At 36.7% G+C, this 25,410-nt stretch overlaps 1 protein-coding gene across 2 annotated transcripts in view; it reads left to right on the top strand.

Moving 5' to 3' along the window:
- The first annotated feature begins 1,642 nt into the window (after nucleotides 1-1,642).
- The window catches only part of Smarca1 (SWI/SNF related, matrix associated, actin dependent regulator of chromatin, subfamily a, member 1), a 73,999-nt gene continuing 50,231 nt past the window's right edge, over nucleotides 1,643-25,410 (top strand). Inside the window, exons 1-11 of one of the 2 annotated variants that reach the window (XM_028761197.1) lie at nucleotides 1,643-1,807; nucleotides 6,940-7,041; nucleotides 9,795-9,961; nucleotides 10,278-10,378; nucleotides 10,483-10,583; nucleotides 14,170-14,349; nucleotides 17,018-17,173; nucleotides 18,304-18,435; nucleotides 19,378-19,446; nucleotides 23,549-23,658; nucleotides 24,676-24,902. In XM_028761197.1, coding sequence (XP_028617030.1) covers nucleotides 1,643-1,807; nucleotides 6,940-7,041; nucleotides 9,795-9,961; nucleotides 10,278-10,378; nucleotides 10,483-10,583; nucleotides 14,170-14,349; nucleotides 17,018-17,173; nucleotides 18,304-18,435; nucleotides 19,378-19,446; nucleotides 23,549-23,658; nucleotides 24,676-24,902 — 1,510 coding nt within the window. The remainder of the gene's footprint in view (nucleotides 1,808-6,939; nucleotides 7,042-9,794; nucleotides 9,962-10,277; nucleotides 10,379-10,482; nucleotides 10,584-14,169; nucleotides 14,350-17,017; nucleotides 17,174-18,303; nucleotides 18,436-19,377; nucleotides 19,447-23,548; nucleotides 23,659-24,675; nucleotides 24,903-25,410) is intronic. The other variant, XM_028761726.1, reaches the window with a different exon arrangement.

The following is a 25,410-nucleotide window of genomic DNA, read 5'->3' on the forward strand; positions in this document are numbered from 1 at the left end:
GGATCCACAAATAATGAAGGTAAAATGAGAAGATATTATCATCAGGTTCTTCTCTCTCTTTGGCACACTCCTTCAGTCACCAGCTTCTTGTTCACCTCTTTTTCTGTGTTTAAAATGTAACCATAGAATGGAGCATATTTGCTTACGCCTGTAATTCTAGGGTTTGAAAAGCTGAGGCAGAGCTACTGAAAAGAGCAAGACCCTACCTTAAAAAAGAGGAGGAAGAGGGGGAAAGAGAGGGAAGTAGGGAAAAAAGAGAGTGGGGAAAGGGTAGGGAGGGAAGGAGGGAGGAGAAAGACAGACAGACAGACAGAGAGAGAGAGAGAGAGAGAGAGAGAGAGAGAGAGAGAGAGAGAGAGAGAGAGACTAGTGTAGGGACAGAATCTCTCAGCCATTCTAATAATATTTGGGGTCATCTGACTGCTATGGTACTATCTGCACAAACCACACCTTATTTTAGATGGGTTGTTTAGGAAGGTGTGTTGATGGAAGTTAACGGAACCACAGCTACTTCTGAAAACATTTGCTTCATTTTGGAAACAGTATGCTTTGTTATTGTTTGGTATACTGTTTCTTACATGTTATGTTGTCTGTCATTTCTAATAATTGAAATTTAAAGTCTAAGATATCAGTTTTTCCATTGTTGATAAATGATGAGGCGACAAAGAAGCAATAATTAATAGATGTGTTTATACATACTCACACCTTTTACAAAATACATTCAGCGATCATTGATTAATAGAAAGATGTGAACAGAACAGAAACGAAAAAAAAATCATACCTGTTCAATCCAATGACCAACATTAGGAAACCTACCACAAGTTGCCTTAGGTTTCTTTGGGAAGACTTTGACATTGTCCCCCTTGATTTTTAAAATTCAGGGGTGCAGTCAAAAGAGGGACTCCTGTGTTTTGGCCATCAGAGAAAATCAGAAAGCAAAGCAAAATGCTTGTATGAGTCAGGTTTTGCCTTCTACCAGAAGTAATTCAAGTTCTCTTTCAGCAGAGTCTCCGAAGGTGACTGTTAACCATCGATCTAATCATTTCTGAAACCCGGGAAAGAGCAGTCCTTAGAGGGACTGTGGACTTTCCAAAGAAACACTATGCTGAGAAAGACCTGTAGTGCACTCATAAGCAGAAGAGTTCTTTGTACAAGAAGGGGAGAGCGCCCCAAGGTACAGAGGTGCAGAATAGGTAGAACAGATTGAAGGGAAAGAGAATTTCTTCTGCACACATCTGTCAGGGAAACTCACGCTCACTGTTGGGGGCATATGGAGAAGTAGAATTTTTAAGGGGCCATGAGCTGTGGGTTTCGTTCTCCACCCCTGAGTGCACCCCACAGTCAGGCAACAGTTGGTCGTGTGGGACCAGCCTAGGCTCTGGATGGGGAGGGGGAGTCTCGCGATTGGTGAGGGGGGGCGGAGGGGGAGGGTGATGGGGGGAGGCCATGACGTAGGGTGGGTGGACGGAAGTGGGGCAGGGTTGAGGGTTATTTAAAGAAGGTGGGGGGCGAGCGAAAGGGTTGGAAGCTAGTATTCCCTACCCCTGCTCTAGCAAGCTCTTTCCAGCGCAGCCACCGCCGTCGCCCAGGAACCTCCCATCTCCCCTTCCTCGTCCCACCTCGTCTTTCCCGCTCCAACGCCATGGAGCCGGACACGGCCACAGAGGCAGCCACCGTGGCAGCCTCGGATGCCAGAGCCACAATCGTGGTCGTGGAGGATGAGCAGCCCGGGCCGTCCACCTTTAAAGAGGAGGGAGCGGCTGCTGCCGCCGAAGCCACCGCGGCTTCTGAGAAGGGCGAGAAGGAGGTAAATAGGAAAGGGGTGTGTGCGCGCGCTCTGTGTGTGCTGGACACATCCTGTGCCTGGCCCCTCGCAGGGGCCCAAACCCTGACCTTTTGGCGCCGACAGGTACCAAGATCACCGCAGGGATGGGGGCAGTAGGGCGGCAGAACCATCTAGCATTCCCTCCCTTCCCCCTTTCCTGCTGGCCGCCTGCTGAGCGGGGGCGGGGCAGGGCGGGGGCGCGGCCCGGTGGCGGGGTGTCCCGATCCTGAGCCCCGAAGTCTCTCTTATCCATGGCCCCCCTCTACCTTCCGGGAACTGGGGGAACCTTGTGGGGGATGGGACAGTGCAGGAAAATGCCTCCGCCTCTCCCTCTCCTTGCTCGCTCTTCTACCCCCTTCTTCCCGTCGGCCTCTGCCTGGGAAATCTGGGCCCTTCAGTCCCACCATCGCGCTGAAGGGGATTTGGCTGGAGCTTATTTTTGTAATTTAAATTTCAAGGTGCTGGTGGTGGTGGTGGGGAGGATGGTTGGGAGATAATGCTTGCTGTGATTGGCAGTGTCTGTATTCGGGATTACAGAAAAAAAAAATCTCTCATGTTCCTTTGATCCCTGCCTCATGGTGAGGAGCGGGTGTTATGTCAAGAAAATATCCTCTCTGAGCCTTATCTTACAACCCTCACACCGAGGAACCATGCTGTCTTAGGAAAATGTCCAACCTTTGCACCCTCTCCCTCTCCTGCCCCGCCCCTGATGGTATAGTGTTTCACTCCAGGACATCCAGATGATCCCCTTATCTGGCCTTTGGCCTTCCAGCCTTTCACTTCCCTCGCCTAGTGGGGCACCATTCATTCCTGGACACATTTTATTTTAAACGTTGTAAAGTCCTACTCTGTAGGGATGAACACATGAGAGAGGACCACTGTCACACCTATTACAGACAAATTCAGGAAGTAGGTATTATCTCCCATGAATATATAAGTAAAACTATACAATGCTTTGAAAAATTGATATTAAAGAATAAGGTGGAACATAAGAAGTTTTGATGTATAATAAAAATTGCAGAACAGATCGTTTATAGGTGGATTTTTCCCCATTTAACAATATACACGATGATTTAAAAAATGGTGGGTAATTGAAATTATGCTTTAGGAATCTCAAGTGGCTTTGTATAAAACATTATACAATGGTATATGACTAAATGAATAGCTTTTGGGGGGAAATTAACACCTTTTGCCTTGAATTAGAAGAACGATACTAAATCCCTTAGTTAAGTCATGTAGTTTGCTGTTGCAAGATTGATTAAACAAAAAGTGCTAAGTGAAAATCATGGAAACCACTGGTTATAAGATGTGTGTGGTACTTAGATCATTAAGACAGGACTAATCATTAAAGCTGGGCCGAATACCAAGTATTTGGTTAAGAAATTAAAAAAAATGCATCTAGTGCCTTTTATTCTCTGGATTAGGCAAATGTAAATGTCAATTATTTCTTCTTCACATGGTAGTCAATGTTGAATTTTGAAATTGCTTAAGTTTTTGGATTTCCATTTTGAAAAGACTGGGGATCAATAATAATATATGTAATAAGCATGACGTGTATTGCTGTATGGTCATGAACTCTGTATGCTATTATGAAGGAACTTCATTTATCCACTTAGGATAGAAACTGCATTTCCTGGATTTCTAAAGATTCTTATTTTGATCAATCTTTTTTTTTATTAATTTAGTTTTCAGTTGTCTTTAAAAGCTAAGTTTAGGATGGAATAGGAGAAAGGGTTAAGAGCCCTTGATTTATAATCATGAAAACTAGAATTTGGGTTCTACCAACCATATAATAGCATGTCTGCACACACCTGAAGACCTCATCTTTGAGGGTGACAGAGATAGGATAGGACAATTGCTGGGGCTTGGTGGCTGCAAGCCTAGTGAAGAAAAGGCAGCTCTTGGTTGAGGGAGAGACTCTGCTTCAAGGAATAAGTGGAAATGATATAAGACACTTGATGCTCTCTCCTGTTCCTCCACACTTGGTGCATGGGACCATCACAGTCACATGTGCATACAACCACACAGATGTATAGAAATGCATATAAATGAATCATTTAAAATATTTTGTACTACCTTGGATCTGTAAGGGGTTCACATTTATCCTTTCCTCATAGTCATAGGTTAGTGTACTCTGACAGGGTTACAAAGCCACCAGACATTAAGCATGCTGTTTTCCCTCAACTAAATAACCATTTCTCAGACTCTTTGTTAGTAATAATAACTTCTAATTACTTGTTTCTAATAATTCTTTCTGTCTCTTCGCTAGCCAGCTATTCACTTACAACTTTTAAAGACCTCATCTACTTTCATCAGAAGATATTTATCTACCATAAAACAATGAAAATACCAGTGATGCCCAACCCCAAGGATAAAGGATGCTACTATGCAAGAAGAACCATTTTAGCTTTGGAGTTCTGTCATCTATTCCTGGTGTCCAGGATAAACCTTGTTTTGGTGGTCTTTACTGTGTCATTTGCTACTGCTTTCATTTCTTGGGGCGTGCAAAACTAGACTATCAAATGAGGTGGAATTGGGTGGAAATAAGGGTAAACACACTTCTGAATAAAGAATGCTTTCATGCTCAATCAAGTAGATGAGCTATCAGTGAACTGATTGTGATGCTTACCCTACACAGGAATGTTTCCTACTTACCTTCTAGTTCTTGAATTTATTTGTTTAAGTGACAGTTGGATTACTGAGGAATGTAGAAATAGGTAGTATTTTGCAGGAGTTAAAACACCAATGTCGTGGTCTTTAAGACCAAAGTTTTTGATGATCTTGTGCTACATTCTCCTGGCATCAATACTATAAGATCTGCACATAAAAATGGACAGGAAAGTAGGGTTTGCATTAACTTCGATAAAGAAGAGCTCACCAGAAGTGGGGGGGAGAATAAGAGAAGAGATGTGAAAATGACCAAATCTGTTATGCACATTTATGAAATGGTCAAAAAATTAAATACATTAAAGACTGCAAGATGGTAAAATCCACAAGTATCCCATTCGAAAAATCTTATTGACCCTTTATCTTTTCTTGTATGAGAAATGTATTTTGGAACACATATTCAAATAGAAATGAGAAAGTGGAAAAGGTAGTTTTTTAAAAAAATATTTATTTATTTATTTATTTATTTATTTATTTATTGTTTTTTTTTCGAGACAGGGTTTCTCTGTGTAGTCCTGACTGTCCTGGCACTCACTCTGTAGACCAGGCTGGCCTCGAACTCAGAAATCCGCCTGCCTCTGCCTCTGCCTCCCAAGTGCTGGGATTAAAGGTGTGCGCCACCACCACCCAGCTTTTTTTAAAAAAACAAAAAAACAAAAAAACAAAAACCTAAGGAATTTGTTGGGGGAGAGTAGTGTCAATAAAGTGGTTACCTGTTGCTTTTAATAGTACTGCTCAAGATGAGGGATTCAATTAGTGTGTGATTAGATTTTTAAGTACAGAAATAATGATCACATGTTTTTCTCAGATGTAATTCTCTGAAATTGAAGTTTTCTTCACACACACACACACACACACACACACACACACACACACACGGTGAAGTAACTGTTACTGTTTTAAAACTTGATAACTCCACTTCACTGATCTTTTAATTTAAAAATGTGAATTTTGATATCTAAGATTCAGTTTCTTTGAAAATGAGACTTGTACTATATGCAACATTTTTTGTTTTCTTTTAAGACAGGATCTGTCTATGTAGCTTTTGCTATCCTGGAACTCTATGTCCTCGAGTTCACATAGATCCACTTGCTTCTACCTCCCAAAGTGCTGGTATTAAAGGCACATACTACAATTTACACCGTATGTGACATGTTGCAAGTATGATCTTGAAGTGTCTTTCTCAGTTTCTATTCCAATACAATGGAATTCTGGGAAATTCCATTCAAGACATCTCATGGAGTTTGATCATGACATATGAGAGGCTGTAAGTTAACATAATTGTTATGTGATTAGTGCTCCAAGTAGGACTCTTACCATGGTCAAGCTCCATAATTTTTGTTTGAATTTCTTCAAAATAAAATGTTTAGCAAATGTTGGAACACAGTCATTAATTAGTGGAAGCATTCTTTTTCTTGCTTAAGGTTCTATTCTAATGCTGACTTATTCTGGAAGATTTGAACAACACATTGACAAAAGTTGTGATGAATGTGACCTCATTTCTGTTTTTGTTTTAATTTCTGCAAAGTCTCTGTCCAATCTCAAATATTCTTGGTATTGATTTGGATGGATAGGTGATTACTTTGTTATTTTATCTATTGATTTCTCCTACAGAAGGCTATTTACTCTACATCTGTCCTGATATTTAAATCAATAAACTTGTTTTTTTTTTTACAAAATGTGGGATACATAAGATATCAACCCTGTACTTCCAGGTTGTTTTAGACTTCTCAAGTTACTAATCAATGTTAGCGTTCACTAAACTACAACTTTAAAAGTATCAACAGGCAACAGAGAATAGCTTTGATGAATCCCTCCTATAAAATATTCTTGTAACACGAATTGCCAGAATAGTTTTCTTTGCAGAGGAAATAAAGTGACCAGTTTGAAGCTGTATTATTGGGTTATTTTAAGTGTATGAGATCGTGTCACACTGTATAAAAATATACATGCTTTAATTAGTCTAGGAAAACAAAGTTTAAAAGTGTCATTTTAGGAACAGAAGCGAGAGTCTTTTATTCTGAAAGTCTGGCTTGTTTCCAGCACATAAAGAACTGTTTGGGAGAGTTATTATTTACATTTCTTGAATTCTTTGGTTTGTGGTTGAACATTAGCCTGTTCAGGATTTCTAAGTCTCTTATTTTATGGTTATACATTTCTTCTGCTTTAATTAAAAAATAGATGAAAAGGCCCAGTGTTTTATTTTTGGTTTTTATTCTAATTCATGCCATGTCTCTGATATTTTATTTTTATTGGATCTCAGGTACACAGAACTGGATTAATCATAAGGCTTGCCTCATAACTTTCATTGTTGCTACAATATGTGGCCCTCAGTGATTTATTTATCAAGTTATTTAATTATTTTGTCTTCCTTCAAGGGAGAACATCTACCAGCTTAAAGACCTTGCTTTGCAATTGGCTGATATTTATTTCCTCTTAAATTCTAGAAAATCACTTCTCAATTTCAACTCAAACTCGCTGCTAAAGCTTCCAAATCTGAAAAGGAAATGGACTCAGAATATGAAGAGAAAATGGTAAATATACCCTTGGTAAGGTGGGAAACAGCATGTTTCTCTTTGTTTGTTTGTTTGTGATTATTAGTGTATACTACCATATATTGCTTATAGCTAATTTTTATAGATGTTTCAAAGATGAAAAAGACTTGTCTGTTTATGATGCATAATCTGATTTCAGAGTACAAATGTAATTTAATTATGAAATTGTCACAACCAATTTTCTCTGTGTGTGTGTCTGTGTATGTCTGTGCTTGACTGTATGTGTGTGTGTGTGCATGCCTGTGTGTGTGTGTGTCTGTGTATGTCTGTGCTTGAGTGTGTGTGTGTGCGTGTGTGCACGCGCATGTGTGTATGTGAGTGTGTGTGTGTGTGTCTGTCTGTCTGTCAGGTTTCTTTCTCAGTCACTGCTCACCTTATTTTTTGATCCTGGGGTCCTCTGATTTACCCTGAGGAAGAGTTTGGATAAGGTCTTCCTTAATCACTCTCTACCTTAAATTTTTTTTCACTACCTTAACCAAGAGCTCACAGATTTGATAAGGCTGGATGGCCAGTGAGCTCTAGAGATCTACACATTTCCTCTTTGTCGATGCTGGGAATACAGGTATATGCGACTGTACTTAGATTTTTATGTGGGTGTTAGGGAGTTGAACTCAGGACGTTATACCTTTGTGATAAGCACTTTACCCACGGAACCTTCTCCTCAGTCAACAATTATATTTTATTGAATAAAGTAATCTTATTTAAAGGAGAAAATTAAAGATCACAGAAACTATGTGGAATAGTTGGGAAGAGAATGCATGTCTCATTTTTTCTCAGTGTTCTTTACCCAATACTAAGGTAAAGAAATTTTGTACACTCAGTAGTAAAGGGATCGGTGGGTGGCAGTATTAGTGTGGCTTTGTACTCTGAGGGAAATGCAGTCACAATACCAGTTCAGCATTTCTCCTTCTTAAATTATATATAAATGAATGCTATACATTAATGGAATGTGTAGTATGGTAATATACCGTTAGAGGCATATTCAGGTTTATTAACCCAATGCATGAAAGTATTACCTAGTTAACTAGTGTAATCTTAATTAAGTCCCATATATTGCTTTTGTGACTTGTTTAATTTTCAGACACTGAGGACTGAATAGGGAGTTGAAACTGATTTTCCATCCAGAAGGAGTATTTTTGTAGTTTTGAAACTAAATAGCTAGGAAATATGTATTTTAGTTGCTGGTGGCTATTTTTACAGAAGTCTGTGCCTTAATGTTTAAGACCACATCTAAGGACATCTAATGTTTTAACAGTTCTAAAAACAGCATTCCAGAGAGGATAACATGAATTGGGGAAGTTTTGGCCTCCTTCCACCTTGTAATCGGGATGTACTTTTCTAAGTATTGTATCTGTGCTAATGAATTGTCCTATAAGTTTCTGATGTAATTAATTTTTCACCAGTAATCAAGCATTCCTGCTGAATGGTCAGAGAGTGACTATAAATAAAAAAGAAAATCTTTATTTCTTCCTTTATTTAGGATGAAGTAAACTGTTGATCTTTTAAGGTTTTGTTGTGAACCAGTTTATTTTTATTTTGTTCTATTTTTCTTATATAGAAAACAGAATTTTTTTTTACTATATTCTGATTATATTTTCCTTTCCTCTAACAATTCAGATTCTCCTTACCTCACTTCCCATCTAAATCCACACCCTTTCTCTCTTTTATTAGAAAACAAAATAGGTATCTAAACATAAAATAAAACAATCCATTTATTTTGATAATTTACATTATATGTAATACTTCAGTACTTATTTAAATTTTAGACTACACATCAGCATTAAGTCTGGAAATACTTAGTATATATGAACTACTTCACATATATGTGTGCCAATATTTTTCTCTAAATTTTGTCTCCTTGTGTAGAAACCTTAAATACTAGTAGCATAAAATATAAAGTTCTAGGTTGACATAATTCAAAGAAAGAAATGTCATTACATTATAGTACCATGACATTGAAAATATTTCCAAGAGCAGCTGTTACTCTATGCCTCGATTTCTGTTATTTCTAAATGCAGTTTGGTAATTCTCAAACTTTGGAGTATGTAATATAACTTATGTGTATTTTATTCATTTATTTATAATTGTTTTTGAGATAAGGTCTCTCTTTGTAGTCTTGGCCTTACTGAAACTTGCTCTGTGGACCAGGCTGGTTTTGGACTTGCAGAGATTGTCTTGCCTCTGCCTTTCAAATGCTAAGATTAAAGTTGTGTGCCACCATGCCTGATTCCAGTATATATGTGTTTCTATGTTTAGGACATACATAGTTGATGCAATGTTTTAATTAGAAAAAAAGAAGATCATGTTTAGAAAGAGGATTAATTTTCTAATTTTGACTTTTTGATCTTTTTGTCGTACTGGGTACTGGGAATTGAACTCTGGGCCTTGGCAATACTGCAGTACACTTCCAATCCCAAGGATATACTTCTTTGGGGAACATTTAAAAAATCTGTCAGGCCACTTTTCTTCTGTTCAAACTACTTGAAATAGCATTTTAAAATTTGGTCACTTACAATCTGGGGAAGCTTGGGAACATTCCTTGCCCATTCTGTGCCTCCATTTTATCATCTGTAAAATGGGTACGACCCTAGTGACCACCTCATGGATTTCAAAGGGAATTCTGTAGATTAGTATGTTAAAAGCACCAAGGATATTGAATAAATGAAGCAGAATATAAATGTTTGATAAATAACTTTGAATGAACATAAAAAGCAAATCTTTACCCTTCTCTCTTGTTTGTAAATTAGAAAGCAGACAGAGCGAAGAGATTTGAATTTTTACTGAAGCAGACGGAACTTTTTGCACATTTCATTCAACCTTCAGCACAGAAGTCTCCAACATCTCCTCTCAACATGAAACTGGCTCGTCCTCGAGTAAAGAAAGATGACAAGCAGAGCTTGATTTCTGTTGGAGAGTATGCAGTCTTCTTTCTTTCTTTCCTTTTTTTTTTACCTCCCCCCTTGGCATTTCATTTGCTCAGTATAACTTTCTATGAATAATATGATTATTGGCAATGTAAATATGTTTTGGAGATAATGATCTTTGTTTTTTCCTTACCAGAACTTAATTAGTTAAAAAATAAAACAAAACAACATAGACTGCTTCTACCACATTCTTTGCTAGACACTAAATAACGCATTTTTTTTTAATAAAAGACATTTGCAAATCTAACTTGGTGTCTTAGTGTTGGTTGTGAATGTGAAAGTTTTTGTTTTTGTCTTTTCACCTAGTTATCGCCACAGGCGCACAGAACAAGAGGAAGATGAGGAACTTCTGTCAGAGAGTAGGAAAACATCGAATGTGTGTGTTAGATTTGAGGTCTCACCTTCCTGTGAGTACTTTATCACACCCATGGTTACTTTTGCAGTGGGAGAAAACAAAATTTCCTTGAGTATACTAGTAAAAGTCTGAGAGGTTCTTCCTTTCTGTTTTCAGACGTGAAAGGAGGACCCCTGAGAGATTATCAGATCCGAGGACTAAACTGGTTGATCTCTTTGTATGAAAATGGAGTCAATGGTATTTTAGCTGATGAAATGGTAAGGCACTGGTATTCAAAGGATGTTCTGAGTTACTACAAGTTTTCAGTGTAAATTTAAATTACCTGTGTTGAACTTTCTTCAAGCCCTATGCCCAAAAGCTTTATTTAGTGGCAAAATAATTTACTTTTTAGATTTATTTACTTTATGAGTGTGAGTGGCTTGCCTGCCTATATGAGTACCATGTGTTTGCAGCACTCAGCCTGCAAAAGAATGTTTGTTGTCTACAACTGTTCAAATAACATGTAGAATATAACCTTTTGCATGGCTCAAAGATCATATGGAGACTTCCTGAAGTGGTACAACACCTAATTTTGCTATTTTTTTGAATGTGGGCTTCCAAGAAGCCCAGAGAAAAGTGCAATGCCAAAGGTTTGCCCTTCCCTTTCCTTCCCTTCCCTTCCCTTCCCTTTTTCTTTCTTTTTCTTTCTTTTTCTTTCTTTTTCTTCTCCTCTCCTCTCCTTATAGGTTTATTTTCTAGTCTAATTTTCCTTGATAACTTTTCATTTCTGTTTTACCATTAATTTATGTTCCATGTTTTTATAACAGCTAAGCTGGAATCTTCTTGGGGATGAGGTGGGATATATAAACCAAAATAAGTAAGTGAATGAATGAACAATTTCATACATAAATGAATGTAGACTGAGTTGTCCGGGATAATTCGCCACTATGACCACAGATGATAGATTTCAACCCTCTTGCCTTAGCCTTCTGAGTGTTGAGATTATAGGCATAGCCACATGTTCAGCTTCAGTGTTGAGCCTCTGTAACAGTAGAGTGCCAAGTCGCAGTCTTCTGATAAGCTAATGAATAAAGGACATGCATGTAAAATAACTGAAGAAAAGTAAGGTCATGTAAGATGCTAATTGAGTAGATCAGGGGATTATATGAAGGCCCAGATTTGTATGTTAAGACAAAATTCATAAAATTAAACTTAAGAGAGGGACTTATATATCTGTTTAACCCAATAATATAATATCTATGAGACTTGGGAGCCATATTTTCAATCACTATTATCCAGAAAGGCAAATAATGAAATGCATCTTATGACATCTAGTATAGTCTATCCCATACGGACTCATCTTTGGATGAGCAGTTGTTAGGTGTATGGTCGAGCATTTTATCTTAAAGCAAGGACTTGTAGCTCCTTATATTTTCATTATTCTGTTGAGGGCCATATTCTGCTCATACCAGGAGGGCCTTGGTTTATCTGTCACCAGAAGGACAAGTATTATTTACCCCAAGAACTTGTAGGCTACAACTTGTCTAAGACAAATGGTCTAAAGATCCTTCAAGAATCTGCTGATGCTGTGTAAGTTTTAATTCTGTCTTACCTTTTATTGTCTTTCCCCTTTTCCTTTCCAGTACTGGAGCTTAAAACTAAGGCCGCATGTGTGCTAGACAAGTGATTGATCACCATGCTACACACCAGTCCCTTTTATATGTTTTGTTTTGAAATAAGGTCCCATTATATTGCTCAAGCTTTAAACTTGATTCTTTTGCTTTAGCTTTCCTTCAAGCTGAGATTACAGATATATACCATCATGTTCAACTTGTTTTAAGTACTAGAGGAGAGGAAAACATTTTAGACAATATATGCAATTTAGAAAAAAAATAGAAATTAAGTAATAGTAATTAAATAGCAATTCTGCCATTGAGAAATAACCACAGTTGACATTTTGCTATGGTTTTTTTTTTGACATTTTTCTCTTTATTTAAATCTTTTATTTTACATTTTATTTAATCTATTTTTACAGTGCAGATTTTATCCCCCTCCTGGTCTACCCTCTGACTGTTCCACATACCACACTTCCTCTCCAAGTCTCCACTAGGATGTCTCCACGAGGATGTCCCCTCCCCCCACCCTCCACTCACCAGACCTCCCTGTTCCCTGGGGCTTCCAGTCTCCTGAGGGTTAGGCGAATCTTCTCTGACTGAACCCAGACTCTGCAGTTCTCTGCTGTATATGTGTTGGGGGCCTCATATCAGCTGGTGTATGCTGCCTGGTTGGTGGCTCAGTGTCTGAGAGTTCTCAGGAGTCCAGATTAATTGAGACTGCTGGTCCTCCTACAGGGTCGCCCTCCTCCTTAGCTTCTTCCAGCTTTTCCATAATTCAACCACAGGGGTCACCAGCTTCTGTCCATTGGTTGGGTGTAAGTATTTGCATTTGGCTCAGCTGCTTGTTGGGTCTTTTGGAGGGCAGTCATGCTAGGCTCCTGTTTGTAAGCACACCACAGCCTCAGTAATAGTGTCAGGTCTTGGAGGCTCCGAGCTGGATCCCAATTTGGACCTGTCACTGGACCTCGTTTCCCTCAGGCTCTTCATTTTTGTCCCTGCAGTTCTTTCAGACAGGAACAACTTTTTTTTTTTTTTTTAAGATGTATAATTGAGATCATGCGGTTTGTATAATTTGGAATCCTGACCTTTTCACATTCATATGTATTTTTCATATGTCTCTAACATTTTGTGAAAGTCATGTTTTACTGTCTAATAGTGTTAAGGAGGTTCGACTGATTCCTTCCACTCCTCGCCTGTCGTTGCCCATTTGGATTGTTAGCCATGCAGTCTAATAGTGCTACTATGACAATTTTATTGTTAGTTTCTCTGTGCCTCTCATGTTGTTATCATAGAATTCCTGGAAGTAGAATCAGTTTCTTAAACATTTTAAGGTTTTGGTAGATCTTGTCCATAACAATCCATCCTAAGTGACTTATCAGATAAGATATAGCCCATAAAAGTGGTACTTAGCTTAGATTCATAGAGGGAAATTTTATGCTCTGCTTAGAGATTAAGCAAAAGCTGCTTAATTATTTAGTGTTTACTTTTACTCTGGAGGCTGGGATCAAACCCAGGGCTTCATACTAAACATGTGGTCTCCACTGAGCCACACCCTAACTCTTATGTTAAAGTGCTGACTCATATTTTTAAAGACTGAACAGCATACTGCACAGTTCCCGTTCCCACGGGTTAGGCGCCAGGCTCATGGGTGTTTGATATATTGCTTTTAAAAAGCGCACTGAGCTAGTGATCTCTAAGGTCTTTTCACTTTGCTGTGCTCTGTGACTTTCTGGTTCCTAAGGTCTTTAAGAGTGTGGGGTGTCAGTGACAGTCATGAGTCTCTTGAACGGCACAGTCTGAATATTTAATGCCTGGGCTGGAATAATGTTGAGGGCAATAGGAAAGAAAGGTCACTATCTCAACAGGCTTAAGAAAGAAGTCTATTTTTGTGAAACATGCATCCTGAAATTCCTAGGTTTGCACCTACTAGAAAAGATTACGGATCAGTTTGTGTGTTCCTCCACAGAGTCAGCATGTCCTAAATGGAAAAGTGATTTATTAAGCAATATATTGACTGCGAGTTTTTGGTTCTTTTCTTTTCCACTCACAACAAACAATGAATTTAAATGGTTTTGTGCTTTTCTTCTTTAAAAAAAAAAATCCCTTCTCATTTTCATTGCTAGAAACCTAATCCCTAATGCAAGATAATTGGCCAGAATTTTTTTTTTGTAATGTTATTTCTAACAAATTGTTTCATTTTTTAAAAAAGTGTATTTACATGTCTTTTCCCCTGTGCTGATAAATATAGGGTCTTGGGAAGACTTTACAAACCATTGCTTTGCTTGGTTACCTGAAACACTACAGAAACATTCCTGGACCCCACATGGTTTTAGTTCCAAAGTCTACTTTACATAACTGGATGAATGAATTTAAACGATGGGTTCCGTCTCTCCGTGTTATTTGTTTCGTTGGAGACAAAGATGTGAGAGTAAGTGAAAAACAACTTTAAAAAAGACTGTCAAGGATATTATATTTCTGGACTGCAGTTGCATAATGTTCCTGTTAAACACATTTAAGTCAGCTATGACTACTACTTCTACTAAGTGATACTTCAGATGCACTGACTCCCAGCTTGGCTCTGCTGTATTGTCCCTATACTAACTTATTTACTTCCCACATTTAAGAATTATGTTTACTTTTCAGTATGGACTATTAGTCACCTTATCATTTGTGCTACTTAGGAGACAGAAGTGTGGAAATTGGAACGACTTAAGTTTTGCTATTTAAAGTTTTGGCTTTACACACTTGTCCATACATAGAAATCTTATGTGACAGCAGAGAACCTCACCATTTTGTATTTATGCAAGGCCTGGAACATGCGTATATATATTCTCAGATAATACTAGAAATTTGGATTTTGGCCAGGGAGGAAGAGGTATTTAGATTAGCTATTTGTCCAGTTAGTAGGCTATAATTATTTTAGGATTGTAGAATCAATCAAAAAGTAATAAATTATGCAAAACCACAAAAAGAATAATTTGCTTAGAAAGAGTATTATTGAAATTTGTCTGTATTTTGCCTTTAGAGAACAGAGTTTAAAATAAAAGTTTATACTACTTTACATATTTAGATAGATGAATTATCAAGAGATACTCTCAGTGGAATAGTCCCATAATGAATTATGTAATTTTATCATTATCATTTTGCTTGAAGAAAAATTACTTAGATTTATTTAAATTTAACTTATAAATAATTTAAATATTGAAATACTGAATTCATAAATTTAGAATCACAAGGTTGATTCTTCCTGAAGCCTACTATTTTTCCATAGCAAATTGGTCACTTAAAATTCTGTTCTGGCCATTGCTACTATTTAATATAGTACTATTCATGTTGATGTATCTAAAATTCTAGATGATCATTTGTAGACCCATTTGAATCTTGGTATCATGGGGTAGATTTGTTGACCCTTCCATTATTTCTGGCTTTTAATAAATACTTTATGAGGCAGTATTTAACAATGAAAAATTCAATGACTATAAAAGACATTTTAGTTGTGACGTTATTAGTGATATTCTTGATCCTGTCTATATAAAAAGAGATTCTCTTGATCCTAGTTGAAATAAAGTCATGTCGCAATTTGTTGCAGTATTGTTTTTCTTTATCTATTACAGAGAAATCTGTATCTAGTGGACATGAAAACAGATATGGTCTTAATTCCCATATCACTATTGATTGTACAGTTATGAGTGTGTTTCAATGTGCACAATTTTAAGAGCCTTTGGGTCATGTGGTTTTCAATATTTTATCAAGATGCTTAACCCTAAATCTAGTCAATAGTTTCATAAATTCTAAAAGAGAGTTAAGTTAATTGAAAAACAAATCTCAATTCCATGAGATTTTTGAGGAAGCATGAGGCAGAATCTTTCACTCAGTGAAACAAGGATAAGGTGGTAGGTATCAGGAGTCAATGAGACTGGTATCCAGTCCTCTCCACCGCTAAAACAATTTTCTCAAATTTTAATTGCCTTTTATTTAAAATGTGATAGTTTCTCAGTTTATAACTGAGGTGGCTACAGAGGTATTTTTCTGTGTTAGTCTAGGAAATCTTTTTTTTTAAAAATTAACTTATTTATTTTGTGTATGAGTACACTGTTGCTGTCTTCAGACACATCAGAAGAAGGCATCAGATCTCATTAGAGATGGATGTGGGCCACCATGTGGTTGCTGAGAATTGAACTCAGGACGTTTGGAAGAGCAGTCAGTGCTCTTCACCAGTGAGCCATCTCTCCAGCTCTAGGAAATCTTTTAATACATACTGAATACTTATAAATCTTGTTGAATGAATCAATGCATTTGGTGCATGTTTATAAATTATGAAGTAGAGACTTTGTAATGACCCACTGATGTTTGTTTATGCACCACAACTCTGAAATTATAGTACCAAGAAGTTCCCTTTCACATAGATTTTTCTTCTTTAAAATTTTGTGGTTTTATTTTGGCCCATAACATCTGGAATGAAGTTCATACCAGTTAAAAATGCTTTCAGTCAAGTTGGCTACCATGTTGGCCACTGCCTGTGAAGATTTAAAAATAGTTGTAAATAGTCTCTCTGTTTTTAATAGCTTCCTTTACTACACGGAGAAGCTTCCCTTTATGAAGCCACATCCGTAGGCTTATAATAACATTAAGTACTTCAAAAATATTAAGGAGCTTCTGGGACTCCTTACCAAAATACATAATTATTTTCTGCTGGGAAATGGAGGAATATATAAGATGTCTCCAAAGGCGGGAAATGTTACTATGTGCTAAATATTTTATGCTTGTTAAATGAGATTATGTTAGTGCTTGGATCTTTGTGACACTAAGGTGTTCAGCTATGTTGTTCCATGTTCTTTTGGGCCTCTCATGACCTAAAGTGCTCTGATTCATGTAAGGTGAGATTTTGTTTTGTTGATAAATATATTCTCAGCACAGCCAGACTATTGCCTACAAAATTATCTTTGAGCCTTTTTGTGAAGGACTTTCGTATCTCTCAAATGAACTAGACAAAGTGGTCTATGATGTCCCATATAGCTCTTAATATTCTCCCAACAGTTTTTTTTGGTAATTACCTTGTCAACATAATCTAATATACAAGCTTTATTTTGTATTAGGCAGCTTTTATTCGCGACGAAATGATGCCAGGAGAGTGGGATGTTTGTGTGACTTCTTATGAGATGGTGATTAAGGAAAAGTCTGTGTTTAAGAAGTTTCACTGGAGATACTTAGTCATTGATGAAGCTCACAGAATAAAAAATGAAAAATCTAAGGTAAGTTTTCAGTAACGTTGTAGTAGTAGTAGTAGGCTTGTCTGTACACTTTTCTGTGTTTAAAATAAAAAAATAAGTACCAGAAGATTGTGCTTTTATTCACAGAATGTGAATGACAATGACTTTTTAAAGTGCTCATAAAGGCTAAATTATTCAATATGGAACCAATAAAAGTTGAGCACTGGCTTTAGTGGAAATTAGATATTTATTTGGAATCTTTCCTGTTGCAGCCTAACTCTGTCATGCTACATTATTTTAATATCGCTGAGAATATTTGATGTTCAAATATCATTTGCTTTGACTTATTTTTGTTGTTGTTGAGGAGCTACTTACCTAAAGTGTATGTATTCCTATGGATTAGAAAAGGGAGTTTTCTGATTTGTGTGAATTAGAGTCTGGTATCATTATTGAAAAATATAAATTGTTTGTTGCCATTCAACTTCATAAACAGTAGGAAAAACTTCACTTGTAATGATGAACCTCTCTTTGGATCACTGGGCTACTTTGGGAGAGAAACAGAGCCAGAACTGGAGCAAAACCACCAGATGGAGCATGCTAATTTCACATTGGAACTAATACTTGATAAGAGGACAAATGTTAAAGAATAATCGCTTCATTAAGAACATTATAAAAATAGGATTTTTTTCTAAAATTACTGATTTTATGTTTTTGTCATTTTTCGTGGTCGTAAAACTTGAAATCTTAATACAAAGTATCAAAGAATATGAACTCAATCCTGTTGCTAAATAAATAATAAATAAATAATTGTGCAAAGGCCAGAATTGGAGCTTAGCTATGCATGTACACAAAGCTGGTTGGTGGGGAGAAGGTGTTGTTATATAAAATGATAGCTTGGATCCAATGGAAGAAACTTGATTTTCTGAAACCCAAAATAGAGAAACTGAAAAATTTCATTATGGGGGAGGGAATCTCAGATATAAATATGATTTGTATTTTTTCAGGTGTGGACATGTCTAGGATATTACTGTTTGGTTGTGCTTTGTTATGGCAATGCCAACTGAAGTAGGATAGTTTTCCATAGGAAATTAATTTGAATGAAATATATGACTGAATGTTGAGCATTCCTAGAACTAGAACCATGCATATATAACTTCTACTTTTCATTTTAGCTTTCAGAGATTGTTCGCGAGTTCAAGTCAACTAATCGCTTACTTCTAACTGGGACACCTTTGCAGAATAACTTGCATGAGCTCTGGGCATTACTTAACTTTTTATTGCCGGATGTCTTTAATTCTGCAGATGTAAGTTTAAAACAAAGTATTTTTTTTGGGGGGGGCAGTGGTACTCAGAATTGAACCCGGGATGCTTAGCTAACGCTTTACTATTGATCTCCAATCCCAGCTCGAAGCCATACATCTTAATATATATTCCTAATAGTCAGAACCATCTATACTCTCTCCTTTCCTCCCTCCATGCCTCCCTCCCTCCATCTTTCCCCTTCTCTCTCCTTTATTGTTATTGTTGTTTGTATATGTGTGAGTGTGTGAAGATCAGAGGAAAACTCGATCTAGTCAGTTCTCTCCTTGCATCTTTATGTGTGTTCTGGGGAATTGAACTCATGTTATTATGTTGACCCTGAGAGCCATCTTGCTGGCCTGAGACATCTGTTTTTGAAGTATACAAACAGGTTAAATTTTATACTTTTTCTATTTGCGATTCTTCATTTGAGTATTTTGGTTTTCTCAAGCATATTTTGGGACATAGTATGTTTCTCTTCTTCTGATTATTCTGTCTGTTATTTTGTGTGTATTGTATTGTTACCACAGTGGTAAGAGAGATGCAGTTCAAAGTGGTGTGTTCAACCTTTTCATTAAATTTGAGAAATTTATATTTTTCATTATCAGCATAGTTTTGTGAGATCAGCAAATCAAATGGAATGATTTAGGGATTTTAAGGCTTGATTTTTATAGCCTATTTTTCTTAACTGGATATAACATTATGTGATATAGTAAAACCTAATAATTTGTAAGGTGACGGTGTTACTTTACATTGCCATTAAATTTTTGTCAATGGTTGCAGTATTCTCACCTATTATAAAAGTAAAACATTCTATCACAATAAAGTGTTTAAAAAGTACTTTTAAAGTGGATTATTTGTATACTGGTTGTATATGAATGCAAAGAATGCCAAGTTTATTTTTAAAAATCTTATGACCTTACTATAGAATTTTCACCCCTCCACAGGACTTTGATTCTTGGTTTGACACTAAAAATTGCCTTGGTGATCAAAAGCTTGTGGAAAGACTCCACGCAGTAAGTAATAGTGGTCATAAATGTCAACAATTTAATGGAATATAGTTGAGCAAGAAAACAAACATCCATAGAATCTGAAATTCTGGGCTTCCTGCTTGCCTCAGCCTTATTACCTCTCCCATATAGCCTTCGTAATAACCCTATGTTGAACAAAGCCATTATATCCTTGACCTCTCCAGAATAACATTTTCTTTTGGTCTCTATAACTCTGTGGAGGCTCTTCACTCTCATACCTCACAAGTTCTCCAAATAGTATCGGTATTCTCCTTGTTGCTAAGTAATCTTTCTGAGCTATTGCTCCTCCACTGTATGTGTAAACCTCTGTTTCAGAACCAACAGAGGTCTCTTGGTTCCATCTCTCACCCACTGTCTTCTCCATCATCTATTAACCAACAGGTGATGCCCTCATATTTATTGGTCTACATTTTTCAATCTTTAATAAATATACCTACATTTACTCATTCAAATTTCTTTTGTAACATGGCAGAGATTTCCAGTCCCCAGAGCCCTGCTTCAATCTGAAACAATATTTTCCGTACTTGGATCACTCTTTTGCTCCTACTGTCAAGCCTTTTTGCACCCTTGTTCTTCTGCTACACCTGCCCTGACAACTCCAAACTGGAATAATATAATACTGTTTCCCTGTATGAGTATAGAGATCTTCTTTGTACTGAGACTGCTTGATACTAAGACAATTCTACAGCTCTCCTCGTGGGAACAACTATGATTTTGTGTTCTCTAGGATAAGCTGGAATCTCATGGTATTGTCTGTCTCCTTCAACATGATCTTCTATAGTTATAGTCTTTGTTCTTTTTTCTTCTATCAGCTGATTTAGGTATTGCCCAGCCTCAAGACTTCTATGTCAGGTATCTCTTGCCCTCCACCATGCTCAGTACATAGCACTATTTTCTTCTGAATGACAAAATAGAAGTCATTATGTAGAAATTCATTCATGTGGTCCTGTCTTCTGAACTTTGTACATTTTGGTTAGTCAGCTGCCTGAGAGGAAGCATTATGTTTCCTCTGCTCAATGGCAAGTTCTTCCATGCAAGCTCTGAATCTCATCATTTCTTGTTTCCTTAAGGACTTCATCCCATGGTTTAGTCCTATAACTAGCTACAATTTTTATTCTTCCCTCTATATTGTCTCATTTCTCTCAGCACATAAATGTGCTCAGGTAGCTTCCTTGAGAATAAGTTTCTGCCTTACAACTTGGACTCTAACATTACCTTGTTTATTTTTTGCCATATTTAAGCATAGCACAATTTTGGAAAAACAATTTTTCTGTTAATGATTCACTAAGCCTCATGAATAGAAAAAAGCTTAAGACATGTTTACACTGAAGCTCTTTACAAAGTCCATGTGGTTTCATGTCTCAGATGATTTCTTTAGACTTAGAGCTATGCTTAAGATGAGGGTCTGTGGGAAATGACTGAGGTAACCATAATCCCGTGGGAATCAGGATTTGGCCTGCCCCTAAGATAAAACAGAAGACTGTTACAAACTACAAATGACATCTCTCACAAGGATGAATTTTATGGCCTAGAAGCAGTGCTCAATGTTTTAGGAGGAAAGGGGCTGGGATAGTAAAACATAAATACTGCAAGATATGAGCAGACCTTGGCTTATCAGACAGCAAAGGATTAGCAGGTTGTAAACTATGTCCATTCCCAACATTCCAAGAGGATGGTCTGCTAAACATCCTTTTCCTTTGAAGGATGCCTGTGAATTTAATTTTCCTGGGTTCTCCAGTGCTTAACTGTATGCACAAGCACTTTCCTCCTATTGATCCATCCATCCATCCATCCATCCATCCATCCATCCATCCATCCATCCATTTACCTATCTACCATTGCTTCCTCAACTTTGGGTCCTTAACTGTGATTTTCTTTTCATGACAGCTAGCCTTCTTGAAAGAGTAGTTTACCTCTACATCTTCACTATTTAACTTACTATTTACTCATAAACCTACTAATCACTGATGGCTCTCCACTTCATATGAATGAAACCTATTCACGTAGTTTTCAATGACTTTTCAGGTGCTAAATTCAGGCTATACGAGCAGTAATGCACGAGTTAGTGATTATTAGAAACTATTTCTTGGTTTCTCTGGAGATCCACTGTCATGATTTTCCCTACCTTAGCCTATATACTTCTAACTCAAGTTCACTTCTCATAAGCATCTTGTAAAATCTATATAGTACCTCTCTTTTTCTACACTTTGCTTTCCATCATTCCAGTTATCCATGATTAATCATAGCCCAAAATATAGAAAATTATAGAAATAAAAACAATGATTAATCTCTATGTACTAAATGCCATCATCATTGTCCTTAATACAAAATACTCCCTGCTGTTGACAGAAAATATATTTGTATAATTTATATTTATGTTGTATTATAACATATTTGTTCTATTTTATTATTATTATTGACCATATTTCTGTGCTGGATTTATAAATTAAATTTAATATATATATATACACACATACATACTATGAGACATTATATTATATGTAGGATTATATGTATCTTGCTATTTTGAGCATCTTATAGAGATCTTGGACTCTGTTTCCAATGGGATTAATCTTTAACTTTCTACTGCCTTAAGAGTGTTTTTGCCTCTAAGTCTTAAAGGCAGCTTGCTTAATAAACTTTTAGATCAGTTTAAGATGCTCAAGCCAGAAACCAACAGTCTTATTATCTCTTACAAATTTCTAATAATAATGGCTACAGTTTATTACATATCTATCATAAATAACCTATATATGAACTACTACAAATTTCTCTAGCAGCCTTGAAAGTAGCTATTATTCTTTTCAATGCAAAATATGTTAATATTCTTAATGGAATATTTTTAGATGAATGAAGAAGTAAATTTGGAAAAAATAAAAGTCTGAGTCTTTAAATTTGCTTGTACTTATTAGTATAGTGACTTCAGTGAATTTACTGAAATTGAAATAATCATGTTTAGCTAGATGTGGTAGTGCACACATTTAATCCAATCACTCATGAATCTGTGAGTTTGAGGCTAACTTGGTCTACAAAGTGAATAATAAACCAAAACCAAAACCCAAACCAAAACTAAACCAACCAACCAACCAATCAACCACCAACCAAAAACACAATAAAAAAAATAAACATATTCAGAGCTGGAGAGGCAATTCGACAGTTTAAGAGGGTTGTTGCTCTTGTGTAGAGGAGACTGAGACTCGATTCCTGGCATGTATATGGTAGCTCACAACTATTCATAACTCTAGTTCCAGGGGATATAGTACTCTCTTCTGGCCTCCAGGGGCACTAGGTACACACATGTTTCACAAACATACATGCAGGCAAAACGGTAATAATTAAAGAAAAAGACTCGAAATAGTAAATAAGTCAGAGAAAGTTGAAAAAAGTAATAATTACTTTCATTTCAATGATTTATTATAAGGATTAACTTCTGCCTATTATATTAGTGGTGCAGTATATGGCACATTGCTGCTAGGTACTCTATGAGGGACACAAAATTTCTCTTTCAGGTATACACTAATAACCCCTTTTATCTCCATCCATTGTGTTTTTAAACAATATTTAAACTGTCTTTTTGACATTGATTTTTTTCTCCTTATTTGTTTATTTAATTATTTTAAATGACAAAATTTTGTTTATTTTGAAGGAATTTAAACTGAAACTCTAATGCCCTATTTTCCCCACGTCAAAAACCCTTGTATTAAAAGCAGTATGTAAAGCAAGCCTCCTTCCATGATTATTCAGTAGCCAATAATCTTGTGTTAAGTCTTTTTCTCCTGTCAAGTCATGGGTGTTTATTTTTCCTCCTTCATTTCTAGAGGATCTGAGAATTGAACCCAGAGTCTTGATGAATATTCACTCTCTTTTATGAACATTATCCCGGCCTCCATTCTCATTCTTTAAGGGGTCATGATTTGGTGGTTATTTACTGAGAAATTAGGCAGCTGCTGCTTTTTGTTATTGCTGGTGTTTGTTAGATCATACATCAGGATGAAAGTTTTAACTGTTAAAACGGTAGTATTAGTGAAACATACAATTTGAAATCATAAATGCCTTATATGCTTTTATAATAAACATTGCTTTTTAGGTTTTAAAACCATTTTTGTTACGCCGTATAAAAACTGATGTAGAGAAGAGTCTGCCTCCTAAGAAGGAAATAAAGATTTACTTGGGACTGAGTAAAATGCAACGAGAATGGTGAGCAATTTTATATCCAGTAACATTTATTTATATATAAGAATTAGTTAAAAATCACATTTGTTGATTGTTCAGCTATGATAATTTACTTAAATGGTAAGTTATGTTGTTTAACTATTGTATTAGAAAATTAATGTGTTCGGTTTAAAAAGGAAAATGAAAACACCCTGTATAAAGTAACCTCATCTTGAGTCTCACGGTCCTCCGTAGATAAATTATAAAAAAAAAAAAAAAAGGAAAATGAGATTGCACTTAGCTCAAATATGAGTATAGCTCAAACAGGTAAAAGTTAGCTGTTAACTTTCAGCAAGTATTGTAGTTTGTGAATAATTATCAGATGTAGGTGCTGGAACAATTGGTTGCTGATGGCAGTTTCTACTAACATCAGCAACATAAAAAAAGTAAGTAACATACAAAGCAAAATATTCAAATCTTTAGTTTCTTTTCTTTCTTTCTTTTTTATTAGATATTTTATTTATTTACATTTCAGATGTTATCCTGTTTCCCCATTTCCTTCCCCCACACCCCTGTCCCATACCCCTCCTCCTGCTTCTATGAAGATGTACCCCCACCCACTCACTCACACCTCCCCACCCTCAAATTCTCCCACACTGGGGCATCCAGCCTTCACAGGACCAAGGATCTCCTCTCCCACCTATGCCAACAAGGCCATCCTCCCCTACATATACAGCTGGAGCCATGGGTCCCTCCCTATGTGCTCCCAGGCTGGTGGTTTAGACCCTGGGAGCTCTGGTTGGTTGGTATTGTTTCAGATCATATTTTCTTTCAAATCAAAAAGATTTGTTTTGTTTGTTTGTTTGTTTTTGTGATTGAACCCAGGGCACTGTGCGTATTAGTCATGCATTCTTCCACTGACTGATACCTCTAGCACTCAATTCAAATCTGCCTTTATCTACTTTATTCGTACTTAATAGGAATCCAGCCATTACTGCTAGTGGGACATTTCTTAATGGCATTGTGTTCTTGAAATTGATTAATTATAGTTTCATATTTTAGGTATACAAAAATTCTGATGAAAGATATTGATGTTTTAAACTCTTCTGGCAAGATGGACAAGATGCGACTCTTAAATATTCTGATGCAGCTCCGAAAGTGTTGTAATCATCCTTATCTGTTTGATGGAGCAGAGCCTGGCCCACCTTATACAACAGATGAACACATTGTCAGTAACAGTGGTAAAATGGTAGCTCTGGATAAGCTATTGGCGAGAATTAAAGAACAGGGTGAGTGAGGAATTTTTATTTTTAAGTTAGCATGGAATAGACTCACGATAATGATTTGTATGTGAACAAAATGTCTCATAATTCATTCATCCACTTGGTTAGGAGACATTGTTGAGTACTTATTCTTTGGCAGGAATTCTCCTACAGTCTAGGAATGGAAAGATGACTACAGCGATAGCTTTGCCTTGGAGAAGCTCACAGTGTAGTGAGGAAGAAGAGTTGCAGTTCATTGTGCTAAGTGCACTTCATCGTGCTGTTGAGAAACTGGGAATTGGGAATGTCTTCACAGTGATGATATTGAACGTGAAGACTGGGGATTGAAAGCAAGAGTGAACCATTGATAATGGGATGGGTGTGCTTGGCTAGGGCAGTGAAACAGGGACCACAGCACAGGCATTTATGGTATGTAATGTAGGGTGGCATTTTGAGAATTTGGAAAGGATAGGTCGTGTCAAATTATACACCATTATGTACCAAATTATGGAAAGTCTTTAAAAACCATACTTTA

Source organism: Grammomys surdaster, unplaced genomic scaffold, assembly GCF_004785775.1.
Source record: "Grammomys surdaster isolate TR1022 unplaced genomic scaffold, NIH_TR_1.0 60, whole genome shotgun sequence".
In the NCBI taxonomy this organism is placed as follows: Eukaryota; Metazoa; Chordata; class Mammalia; order Rodentia; family Muridae; genus Grammomys; species Grammomys surdaster.